This window comes from Hypanus sabinus, chromosome 25 (genome assembly GCF_030144855.1).
Source record: "Hypanus sabinus isolate sHypSab1 chromosome 25, sHypSab1.hap1, whole genome shotgun sequence".
NCBI lineage: Eukaryota > Metazoa > Chordata > Chondrichthyes > Myliobatiformes > Dasyatidae > Hypanus > Hypanus sabinus.
This window is the reverse complement of record NC_082730.1, coordinates 527,941-541,282: the sequence shown is the minus strand read 5'-3', so window position 1 is coordinate 541,282 and position 13,342 is coordinate 527,941. Positions and strand designations below refer to the sequence as shown.

Genomic DNA, 13,342 nt, shown 5'->3' with positions numbered 1-13,342 from the left:
GGGGAAAAAGAATCAGCAATGATTGAATGGCAGAGCAGCCTTGATAGGCCTAATGGCCTAATTCTGCTCTTATGTCTTATGATCTCTCATGGGATGAGAGGGAGATGGAGAGGGAGAAGGGGAGAGAGAGTGAGTGAGAGAGAGAGGGGGGGAGGTGCAGAGGGAGAAATAGGAAGAGTGGGAGAAGGGGAGATGAAGGGGAGGAGAGGAAGGGTGAGAGGTGGGGAAGCGCAGGGGAGTGGGGGAGGGTTGAGGGGGACAAGGAGGGGGGAGGGGAAGGGAGGGGAAGGTGGAGGGAGGAGAAATGGGGGTGGAGCAGATGGGGAGACAAGGGGTGGGAGTGAGGAGAGTGGGAGTAGGAAAAGGGGAGGGGAGGGTGAATGAAGGGAGAAGGGATGAGAAAGAGAGGGTGAGAGTGAGGGAGAGAGGGAGGGAGAGGGTCAGGGAAGGGGAGGGAGAGGGAAGAGTGGGAGGAGAGAGTTGGAGGGAGAGGAAGAGGAGGGAAAAAGAGTTGGAGAAGGAGAGGGAGGGTGAGGGAGGGGGAGGGAGAGGGAGAAGAGGGGAGAGAGAGGGAGAGGGGAGATGGAGGGTGAGACAGTGGGAGAAAGGGTAGGGGAAAGGAAGGGAAAGGAGAGAGTGGGAGAGAGATTGGGGAGAGGGAGGATGGGGGAATGAGAGCCAGAAAGAGCCTCATCTTGTGCTTATTGGTCTATATCTTAATCAAAGGAGATGATAAAATTCAGCACAGTATTGAGATTTAGGTGCCATTTAACATTAAATTAATAACAAATGCTTTTTGTGATGGCAACACCTCTTCCCTGGACAGCTGTCAGTCACCAGCCTCTCCAAAGTCTGATGTAGGCCATTTGGCCCATCTGGTCTGTTCTGGCTGTCATGCCATCAGTTTACTGTCCCCCTTTGAGAGCTGCTGCTCTTCCACCCCCACCCCAGCAGCTTTCCCAGACCATCACCATACACCCTTTCCCCCACTGCAAACCGAGCTCTCACGCCCCTCCCCAGAGTGCATTCTCATCCACGACCCTAGTCCCATTGAGCCACACACCCCAACCCTCTCCACATTCTGTGCTCCCACAGAACCAGCCCAGCACTTTTAGTTCCACACTGGGAAAGACACCCCTTCTCACTCCCTCTCCAGGGATCACTTTCCACACCTTCCCCAGGTTCTGCAAGCTGTCCTCTTGCCACAGGTCATCCTCATTACCCCTCAGTACTACCCTGCAAGAGGTGGCAGGCTTGTTGGCTGTCATGGAAACTGAGGACACAACACTCAGTAGAAGAGAAGCCTTGGTCTGAGTGCATGGGGCAGCAGAAATGAAGGGTTGATTCTTCATGCTTCTCATTCTCTGCTCAAGGCTTGTGTAGTGAGGCAGGGTTGGAGAGGGATGTGAACATCTTAAACAGTCTGATTCAGCCCAGAGGAATGAGGGCAATGTGTATAATGAGCTGATTCTCCTGAGGCAGCAGAACTAGGGAATGTAAGCAATGGAGTCAGTCTGTCTGTGAATATCAAACATCTCACAAACTCCCTATACTCTGTCATCCCTCCATCCCACTCCCTCATCCCTCTGTCCCACCCTCTTATCCCTCTGTCCCACTTCCTCATCCCTCTGTCCAACTCCCTCAACTCTCCTACCCATCCTCTCATCCCTCCTACTCACACCCTTATCCCTCCAAGCTCCCTCATAATTCTGTCCCAAACTTCATCACTCCTACTCACTCCCTCAGCCCTCCTATGCACTCCCACCCTACACCCACATCCGCTGATGTATTCCCACCCACTCCCTCATGCATCATTTAAAACCTCATCCCTCAGACCCCTCTCTTATCCCTCCTACCCACTCCTACCCACTTGCTCATGCATCATCCCGATCCTCATCCCTCCTACCCCTCCATCACTCCCTCATGCCTCAGGTTGGCTCCCGTCTCACTCTCCACTCCTTCATTACACACCCCTTCTCTCCTTACCATCTCCCTCTACCCTCTCTTCTTCTGCCTCTCTCCCCTCCCTCTCACTCCCTTCTCACTTTCTCCACCCTTCCTTCCTTTTCCTGCTCCTTCCCTTCTCCCTCCCCTCTCCCAGACCCACCCCTCTCTCAATTTCCTCCCTTCTTGCTCCTCTCTTCCCAGATCCCGCTCTCCTCACTCCCTCTCCTTTCCATCCCCTCTCCTACCCCACTCGCTCCCCTCTCACTGCACTCTCCCCATTCCCTCTCCTCTCTCCCTTTCCTCCCTTCCACACCTTACACTCTCACTCTTCTCTCCCCTCTCACCTCTCACCTCTCTTTTCCTCTCCACCCCTTCTCTCTCCCCTCCCCCTTGCCACTCCCTGCACTTTCCTCCTCTCCACCTACCCTCTTCCTCCCCACTCCCCTCTCTCCAACACCCTTTCTCCACTCCATTTCGCTATTCCCTCCACACTCCCCACTCTGTCCTCTCTCCTTTCTCTCTCCACATCATCCACTCTTGCTCTCCTTTCTCTCCCCACTCCCTCCCCTCTCCAACTCCTCTCTCTTCTCTCCCTCCTCTCCACCTAACCTCTCCCTTCCCCCTTGCTTCCCTCTACCTCCAGCACTCTCCCTTGCAGCTCCCTCTCTTTATCCTTCCCCACTCCCTCCAACTTCCTTTCATCCCCCTCCATGCTCCCTCCCCTCCCCTTCCCCCTTTCCCTCCACTTACATTCTCCTTTCACTCTCCTCTCCATTCCCTCTCCCTCCCCATCTCATCCCTCTCCCTCCCCCCACCACCTTCCCCTTCTCCATCCTTCCTCCCACTCCCTCCCCTACTTCGCCTCTACCTACCCTCTCCCCTCTCTCTCCTCTCTCCTGCTTCCCTCCCCCTCCCCTCTCCTTCCTCCCTCCCTCTTCTTCCTCTCCTCCCTCCCCTCTCCTTCCTCTCCTCCCTCCCCTCTCCACTCTCCCTCCACATTCCTCCCTACTCCGTCCCCTCTTCTCCCCTCTCAATTCCCACCCTTTATCCCTCCCCTCTCCCCACTCCTTCCCCACTCCCTCCCCTCTCTGTCCCCATCCCTTCTCTCGCATTCCCCTCTTCCCCTCCCTCCCCACATCCTCCCCGCTCCTTTACGTCTCCTTTTCCTTCCCTCCCCTCTCCTCTCACCTCCCCTCACCTTCCCCCTCCCTCCCACCTCACTCCCTCCCCCTTCTCTTTCCATATCCTTCTCCTCTCCAAACCCACTCCCTCCCACTATCAAACCCTCTCTACCTGACGCTCCCCTACCCTGGGGAAGAGACTGTTCTCATCCACCATCTCCCCTACCCTGGGGAAGACTATTCCCATCCACCTTCTCCCCTACCCTGAGGAAGAAACTGTTCCCATCTACCTTCCCCTCTACCCTGAGGAGTGTTCCCATTCACCTTCTCCCCTACCCTGAGGAGTGTTTCCATTCACCTTCTCCCCTACCCTGGGGACGAGTATTCTCAACCACCTTCTCCCCTACCCTGGGGAAGAGACTGTTCCCAACCACATTATCTGTGCCTCCCCATAATTTCAAATGCTTTTAAGGTCACCTTTCAGTCTCCTACCGTCCAAGGAATCAAAACCTAGCCCATCAAATTTTTCCCCTGTAGCTCAGGCCTTCTAGTCCTGGCAGATCCTAATAAATATTCCTGTGTTCTTTCCAGTCTTCCCATGTCTTTGCTATAACAGGGTGACAAAACCAGTACGTTGTAATCAAAGTGTGGCCTCAGCAGTGACTAATTCAATCACAACAAAATAGAGTATAGAACACAACTTCTGTATGCAATGTTTTTTGCAGTTTGGGAGATCGCAGGCCATGTAAGACTCTGCACAGTTAAGGTACAGAGGGATTTTGAAGTCCAAGTCTGTGGCTGCACATTGATAGGGTATATAATGCCGTGCTTGCTATGATTCTTAGAGGAATTGAGTTCAAGACTCGGGAACTTGTGTTGCAGCTTTATAATATTTATCTCTGGTTAGGCCACATCTGGAGTATTGTATTCAATTCTGGTCACCCCATTATAGGAAGAATGTGAAGGCTTTGGAGAGGGTGCAGAAGAGGTTTACCAGATGCTGCCTGGATTAGAAGTTATGTGTCTCTAAAGGTTGGGTTGTTTTCTCTTGAACAGCAGAGGTTAAGGAAGGATGTGGAAGCCATAAGAGATACAGAGGAGACTTACAAGTTTGTTGCCTGGATTGGGGAGCATGCCTTATGAAAACAGCTTGAGTGAACTCGGCCTTTTCTCCTTGGAGTGACAGAGGATGAGAAGTGACCTGATAGAGGTGTATAAGATGATGAGAGGCATTGATCATGTGGATAGTCAGAGGCTTTTTTCCCAGGGCTGAAATGGTTGCCACAAGAAGGCACAGGAGCTGGGGAATAGGTACAGAGGAGATGCCAAGGGTAAGTTTTTTACTCAGAAAGTGGTGAGTGCATGGAATGGGCTGCCAGCAATGGTGTTGGAGGCGGATACGATAGGATCTTTTAAGAGACTTTTGGATAGGTACATGGAGCTTAGAAAAATAGAGGGCTATGGGTAAGTCAAGTAATTTCTAAGTTAGGGACATGTTCGGCACAACTTTGTGGGCCGAAGGGCCTGTATTGTGTTGTAGGTTTTCTATGTTTCTATGTTTTCTATCTTCCTATCCAGTAGAAGTTTAGGTTATGAGAGACACAGATGGAGTACGTGATATCTTTTTTCCAGGTTCAAAATATCCAATACTAGATGGAATGTATTTAAGAGTCATCCTCAGAGTGAAGTTCAGGGGTGGATGCAAGACCCAAGCTGGTTAAAAGCCCTTCTGTCTGCAAAGATTTGGAAGAGATCTTCAGCAAGGGAAAGGCCTCGACTCTTCCACTGAACCGACTCTATGACTGTACTGTAGATCTACTGCCTGGTACTTGTCGTCCACGGGGTTGATTAAGCGCGCTCTCAGGCCCAGGAGAAATGCTATGGTGGAATACATAAAGGAGGCTTTTGCCATGGGATTCATTTGGCCCTCCACATTACTAGCCAGTGTAGGTCTCTTCTTCATACAGAAAAACAACGGGAGCCTGCGGTCATGCATTGATCATAGAGGGCTGAATTGCATAACAGCCAAAGAATGTTACCCCCTTCCACTCATGAATATTGCCTTTGTTATTCTCCAAGGGGTAAGAGTATTCTCTTGCCAAGTGTGCATATACTGGTCCGCATAAAGGAAGGCAATGAGTGGAAGACTGCATTCAACACACTGCTAGGCCACTATGAGTACCCGGTTATGCCCTTTGGATTTGCAGTAGTTTTGTATAAATTACATGCACTCCAGAAGTATGCCTTCATCTAAGATGATATCCTAATTTTCTCAAAGTCCATGGAGGGTCATGTTGTCTAATTTGCCTTCATCTAAGGTATCTTAAAGAGGGTTCTAGATCATGAACTTTATGATGAGCTGGCAAAACCTGAATTTCATGAAACCACTGTTTCATTTTTGGGTTTTATCACCTCTGTAGGCAATCTCAAGATGGACCCTACTAAGACACAGGCACTAAGAGATTGGCCACAAAAATCCAATATGCAACAAGTCGAATGATTCCTGGGATTTGCCAACCTTTACAGAAAATTCATCAGGAACTTTAGCACAGTGGCAGCTCAGCTGACAGCGCTAAGAGATCCCAGGTCTTTTTGTTTGAACTACTGAAGCAGAGGTTTCTTTTGTAGAGCTCAAACAGCAGTTCATGACAGCTCCCATTTGGGTTTCACCTAACCCAGACATTCCCTTCATCATGGAGGTGAATGCTTTGGATGTCGGAGTGGGCGCAGTGTTGTCTCAATGGACACTTTTGGACTATAAACTGCACATGTGCGCATTCTTCTCCAGGCGATTATTCCTGGCAGAGGTGAACTATGATAACAGAAGTAAAGATATGCTTGTGGTCAAGTTGGCTTTGGAGGAATGGCATCATTGGGTTGAGAGGGCCAAGAATCCTTTTGCTGTATGGAACCTATTTCATTGTCTGTACCTTAGAAATCTGCCTTACTTTCAGCAGACCAAAAGACTAAATTCCAGGCAGGCCGGGTGGTCTCCTTTCTTTAACTGCTTCAATTTCATCTTGACCTATTGACTGGGGTCAAAGAAACAGAAACTGGATGCGTTGTCTTATCAGTTTGATGAACTCGAAGCAGAAAAGCAGCCTACCAACATTTTGTCCCAAGTTAAAAAGAAGATGCCAATTCATTAGGGAATTGACACACTCGTTCTCAAGACCCAGGCACAGGAAGAGATTCCCAAGAATGGTCCTCCAGATTCCCAAGAATGTTCCTCCAGGTCATCTGTTTGTTCCAAATTCCATCAGGTCTCAGGTACTTCAATGAGGACATGCATCAAGAATGACCGCTCTCCCAGGGATTGATAGGATCCCCAAGATCATCAGGAGAAGATAATGGTGGCCTGGATTGGCCTGGATTGGCGAGAGAGATCTGACAATATGTGCTGGCATGCGAGGTGAGTGCCTGGGACAAGGAGCCGTGCACCCAATCTAAAGGACTCCTTCACCCTCTGCCTCTCTTGGACAGATCATGGGCATATATTTTCATGGTCTTTGTTACGGGTGTTCAACCTTACAAGGGGAAGACTGTCATCAAGGTAATTACATATCATTTTTCGAAGGCCTGTAAATTAATAGCCTAGAACAAACTACCATCTGCAGTGGAGACAGCCGAAATTGTCCTGCACCAGGTTTTCAGCATCCATGGATTTCCAGTGAACATTGCATTGGATCACTGCCTTCAATTCATGTCTCATTTTTGGAGGACATTCTGTACACTGATTGGGACAACAGTGAGTCTTTCCTCTGGGTTTCACTTGCAGTATTTGGATAGACATAGATCGATTAAGGATAGTCAGCATGGCTTCATATGTGATGTCAATTATAGAGTTTTTTTTCAAAGAGCTTACCAGGAAAGTGGTTGAAGGCAAAGCAGTGGATGCTGTCTACATGGACTTTGGTATGGCACTTCACAAGGTCCTGCATGGGAGGTTGGTCAAGAAGATTTCAGTCACTCCGCATTCAAGATGAGGTAATGAACTGGATTTGACATTGGCTTTGTGGGAGAAGCCAGAGTGGTATTGGATGGTTACCTCTCTGACTGGAGGCTTGTGACTAGCGGTGTGCTGCAGTGACAGGTGCTGGGTTCATTGTTGTTTGTCATCTGTATCAATGGCCTGGAAGATAATGTGGCTAACTGGGACATTAGATTTTTGGATGACACCAAGATTGAGAGTGTAGTAGACAGCGAGGAAGGCTATCATGACTTGCAGAGGGATCTGCATCAGCTGAAAAAACTGGGCTGAAAATGGCAAATGGAATTTAATGCATGGTGTTGCATTTTGGTAGGACCAACCAGGGTAGGTCTTACACAGTGAAAGGTTGGGCACTAAGGAGTGTGGTAGAGCCAAGGGATCTGGGAATATAGATCCATAATTAATTGAAAGTGGCATCACAGCATGACAAAGTCATAAAGAAATCTTTTAGCATGTTGGCCTTCATAAATCAAAGTATCAAGTACAAAAGATGGGATGTGATGTTGAAGTTGTATGAAACATTGGTGAGGCCTAATATGGAGTATTGTGTTCAGTTTTAGTCACCTACCTATAGGAAAGATTAACTAAGGTTGAAAGAGTACAGAGGAAAATTACAAGGAGTTATAAGGAACAATTGAATAGGTTAGGACTTTATTCTATTCTTTGGAATGAAGAAGATTAAAGTGATGAGGCATAGATAAGGTGGATGGTAATTGTCATCACTAAAACTAGGGGTCATAGATTTAGGGTTAGAGGGGAAATATATAAAGGACCTGAGGGGCAAAATTTTTTACACAGAGGATGGTAATTATGTAGAATGAGCTGACAGGGAGATGGAGAGAGTGAGAGAGAGAGAGAGAGAGAGAGAGGGGCGGGGGTCTGAGGTGGGGGAAGGGAGAGAGATGAGAATGGAAGGCTGTGAGAAAACTAAAGAGAGGAGGGGGAAAGCAAAAAGCAAGAGCGGGGATCAGAGAGAGGAGGAATGAACGGTGGGGAGATGACAGTGAGAGGGGATGGAATCAGAGAGAGAGAGAGAGGGGAAGAGAGCTAATCAGAGAGAAAGAGGGGAATCAGAAAAAGAGAGCAAGAGAGGATGAGAGAAAGGGGAGTAGAGAATGAGAGATCAGAGCAGGGATTTGGGGAGGAGAGAGTAGTGAGACTGCAGGTTTCAGATATTGTTGCTCTTTGTGAACTCTCCATGATGGTACTGTGTTCAGTTTTTTTCATCTTCCTTGCTGCATCCTCTTGGACTGATGGTGTTTAAAAATAGGAAGACTGCTCGAGGGCAGTGAGGAATGGCTTACAATGCAGAAGAAAGGAATTCCAAACTGCAAAGCAGCAAGTGCAGAAAGCAAAGACTGCACAAGCCTGCAGGGAGACTGAAAAGCCTTCTGAGAGGGGATGGGTGGAATAAAAGGCTCTCTGTTAAAATCCTTGCACTTACAGGGTCACTGAGAGAGGAGGAGTAGAGAAACAGAGACAAGGAAACAGGTGAGGAGAGAGAGAGAGAAGGATTGAGGGAGATGGAGATGAACAGTGAGAGGAAGAGACAAATAAAAGCAGATTGATAGGGAAGAGCTGAGAAATTTGACACCAAACAAGAGACAGAGCCACAAAAAGAAAGAGAACATGTGGATGGGGCAATGCAGGGTGAGAAAAGAGAAAAAACCGATAAAGAGAGGTTGACAAGTTCAGAATAACAAAAGGAGTCGGAGACACAGAAGGAGAAAAAGAGACACACAGGAGGTGAATGAGAAAGAGACAAGGATAGAAAACAAGGAGAGCCTTATGGAGAGGAAGACAGTGTGCGATAGAAAAAAGGGGAGAGGGAGAGAGAGAAAGGGGGCAGAGGAAAAGCTAGTCACAGGGGTGGCAGAAGGTAGCCATAAACAAGATTGAGTTTGACAGCAAACAAGGACCACAGAAAATAAATTAATTCAGCCAAGTGATTTAAACATAGAAACATAGAAAACATAGAAGTGATTTAACTATTGGTCCCCCACTACCCATAGAAACCCACCACTTCTTCTCTTTAACTTTACCACTGCTCCCACAGGGTGGAGCTCTCTCAGCCTCTTCAATACTACCTCTTACATAGTTCCTCACTCACTGTCCCTCTGTCACTTTCCCTCCCCATCACTAACCTTTCCTCACTGACACTGTGAAAGTTTTATCCAGCTTGTGTTCTTTCCACAGTGAGCGGGTCACGAATCACCGAGCAGCCCCAAGATCAGGTTGTGGTGGCCGGAGACAGCGCCCTCCTCTCCTGTGCTGTGTTCAACTACTCTGGCATTGTCCAATGGACCAAGGATGGACTGGCACTCGGAATGGGAAATGGCCTACCAGGTAAGAGAGAGTTTCACTCTATGTCTGACCCTCAGGAACGTGTGACAGGACAGTATAGAGGGAGCTTCTCTCTATGTCTAGCCCTTGCCCTGTGAGCTTGTGATGGGACAGTGCAGAAGGAGCTTCTGTCTCATTCAAAGCCATGCACACTCAGGCAGAACTCCCTCCCTGTCAAACCCTGTCAGGAATTTGGATATTTCAGTGAGATCACCTTTCAGTCTTCTAAACTCCAGAGAGGACAGTCCCAATCTGCTTCATCTCTCCTCATGTGACAAATCGTCCTCCCCAAACCTGGAAGTCGATCTGAGGAGTCTTCACTGCAGTCCCTCTGTCAGATGTTGATTCTCCTTAGGTGGGGAGGTCAAACCTGTCCACAATAGAACACAGAACAATAATGCACAGGAACAGGTCCTCCTACCCACCATGTTGTGCCTAACTAATGAAGCTAGTAACTAAACCAATTCCTTCTACCTACAGAATGTTCATATACCTCCATTTCCTGCATATTCATGTGCTTATCTTAGAACCTCTTAAACACCCTCTACTATCACCCCTGGCAAGTAAACTCCAGGCACCCAGCACTCCCTGTGCACAATAAACCTGCCCAGCACACCAATTTACCCCCTTTCGTCCAACTACAGGGAAAAAGAGACTGGCTCTATCTGTGCCTCTCATAATCTTATAAACCTTTAACAGGTCTCCCACAGCCTCCACCACACCAAAGAAAAGAACCCTAATTTTTCCAAACATTCCTTATAGCACTTGCCCTCTATTCCAAGCAGCATCCTAGTAAATCTCTTCTGCACCTTTTCCAAAGCCCCAACATCTTTCCTGAAGTGAGGAACCAGAACTGAATGCAATACTACAGCTGTGTTTTAACCAGAGTTTGATACAGTTATAACTTAAGTTTCTGATCCTTGATGTCAAAGCCTCGACAAATAATGACAAACATATCATATACCTTGTTTACCACCTTGTAAGACTGTGCAGCCACTTTAAAGACCATGAGACTATAGGATGTACTGTACATAAAAGCAGAATAGGCCATTTGTCCCATTGAATTTCTTCCACCATTTCATCATGGCTGATCCACTTCCTTCTCATCCCCATTCTCCTGCCGTCTCCTTGTAACCTTCCATGCCCTGATTAATCAAGGACCTATGAACCTCCACCGTAAGTATACCCAATGACTTGGCCGACAAGCCACCTGTGGTAACAAATTCCACAGATTCACCGCCCTCCAGCTGAAAAAATTCCTCCTCGATTCTGTTCTAAATGGACTCTATACTGAGGTTGTGCCCTCTGGTCCTACACTCACCATTTTAAGAAACATCCTCTCCACATCCATTCCATCTAGGCCTTACAAAATCCCCCCTTACTCTTCTAAAATTCAGAGAGTACAGGTCCAGAACCATTAAATACTCCTCATATGAGAAGTCTTTCATTTCTGGAATCATTTTCATGAGCCTGCATTGAACTTGCTCCTATGTCAGCATATCCTTTCTTAGGTAAGGGGTCCAAAACTGCTCATAGTACTCCAAGTGAGGCCTCAGTAGTGCTTTATAATGTCTTGGCATTTCATCCTTTTTTTTTATATTCAATTCCTCTTGAAATGAATGCTAATATTGCATTTGCCTTCCTCACCACCAACAACCTGCAAGTTAAACCTTTAGGGACTTCTGCACAAGGGTTCCCAAGTCCCTTGTACCTCAGATTTTTGAAGTTTCTCACTGGTTAGAGAACAGTCTATGCTTTTATTTCTTCTCTAAATTGCATGACCATAGACTTCCTGAAACAGTATTCCATCTGCTACTTCTTTGCCCATTCTCCTAAAATGTCTTATGTTCTTCTGCAGCCTCCCTGCTTCCTCAACACTACCTGCCTCTCCACCTAAATTTATATCATCTGCAAATATGGGCACAAAGTCATCACTTCTATCATTCAAATCATTGACATACACTGACACCTGCAAAATACCTCTAGTCAAAGGCACCCAAACAGAAAAGGCTCCCTTTATTCCAACTCCTTGTCTCCTGCCAATCAGTCAATACTCTATTCATGCCAGTATATTTCCTGTAATACCATGGATTCATAACTTATAGAGCAGCCTCCTATGTTGTACCTTGTCAGAGGCCTTCTGAAAATCCAAGCAATATCAATTTTCCATTGTCTCTTCTGCTTGTTATTTTCTTAAAGAATTCCAACAGCTTTGTCAGGTGAGTTTTTCCCTTAAGGAAACCATGATGACTTTGCCCTATTTTACCAAGTACTTCCAAGTGCCCTGAAGTCTCATTCTTAACAATTGACCAACATCTTCCCAACCGAGCAGACTAACTAGCCTATAATTTCCCTTCTGCCTCCCTCCCTTCTTGAAGAGTGGAGAGACTTGCAATTTTCCAGCGCTCTGGAATCATGCCAGAATATATTGATTCTTGAAAGATTATTACTAATGCCTCTAGAATCTCTTCAGCTACCTCCTTCAGAATCCTGGGGTGTATTCCATCTGGTACAAGTGTCTCACCTACCTTCAGAGCTTTTAGCTTCCCAAGCACCTTCTCCCTGGTAATAGCTACTGCATTCATTTCTATTCTTGACATTCCTGAACTTCTGGCATACTGCTAGTATCTTCTACAGTGAAGACTGATGCAAAATATTTATTCTGTTCATCTGCCATTTACTTGTCCTCAATTATCAACTCTCCAGTTTCATTTTCCAGTGTTCTGATATCTAATCTTGTTTTTCTTTTACTCCTTAATATATTTGAAAAAAACTGCTGGTCATCTCTTTGATATTATTAACTAGCTTACCTTCATAATTCATCTTTTCCCTCCTTATGACTTTTTTTTAGTTGCCTCCTGTTGGCATTTTAAAAACTTTTCAATCCTCCAACTTCGCACTAATTTTTGCTCTATTATATGTCCTCTCTTATGCTTTTATGTTGGCTTTAACTTCCCTTGTCAGCCGCAGATGTGTCATCCTACTTATAGAATACTTTCTCATCTTTGGGATGTATCTACCTTGTGCCTTCTGAAATGCTCCCAGAACCTCCAGCCATTGCTGCTCTGCCATCAGCCCTGCTAGTGTCCTCTTCCAATCAACTTTAGTCTGCTCCTCTCTCATGCTTTTTAAATTCCCATTTGAATTGAGGCCTTCAGGGTCAACCATGGATGCTTATCCCAGCTGTCTATACATACAAGCCAAGGCAGTACAATAAGGAGAGCAAGCTGTCGTCTATGTAGTAAGCTTTCTCTCTCCATGCATTTGAAAGGAAAGGCAGTTTGGCACGTGCAGCATCAAGGACATGTGGACATGTCAGTCAGTATTGAGCTCAGAGTAGGGCTGCCTTAGGGACTCCAGCTCTGGATTTTTCATTCAGGAATTACTCCCAAAGCCTTCCTCATAGAACATAGAACAGTAAGCACATTACAGGCCCTTCGGCCCACAATGTTGTGTCGACCCTCAAACCATGCCTCACATTTAACCCCCCACCTTAAATTCCTCCATATACTTGTCTAGTAGTCTCTTAAACTTCACTAGTGTATCTGCCTCCACCACTGACTCAGGCAGTGCATTCCACGCACCAACCACTCTCTGAGTAAAAAAACCTTCCTCTAATATCCCCCTTGAACTTCCCTCCCCTTACCTTAAAGCCATGTCCTCTTGTACTGAGCAGTGGTGACCTGGGGAATATGCGTTGGCTATCCACTCTATCTATTCCTCTTAATATCTTGTACACCTCTATCATGTCTCCTCTCATCCTCCTTCTCTCCAAAGAGTAAAGCCCTAGATCCCTTAATCTCTGATCATAATGCATACTCTCTAAACCAGGCAGCACCCTGGTAAATCTCCTCTGTACCCTTTCCAATGCTTCCACATCCTTCCTATACTGAGGCAATCAGAACTGGACACAGTATTCCAAGTGTGGCCGAACCAGGGT

The 13,342-nt window shown here is 46.8% G+C and overlaps 1 protein-coding gene across 3 annotated transcripts in view; it reads left to right on the top strand.

The window, feature by feature from the left end:
• Window positions 1–13,342, top strand: part of LOC132380908 (kin of IRRE-like protein 1) — a 210,246-nt gene that overhangs the window by 25,141 nt on the left and 171,763 nt on the right. For all 3 annotated transcript variants that reach the window (XM_059949827.1, XM_059949826.1, XM_059949828.1), the window contains exon 2: window positions 9,256–9,405. In XM_059949827.1, the coding sequence (XP_059805810.1) occupies window positions 9,256–9,405 (150 nt within the window). The remainder of the gene's footprint in view (window positions 1–9,255; window positions 9,406–13,342) is intronic.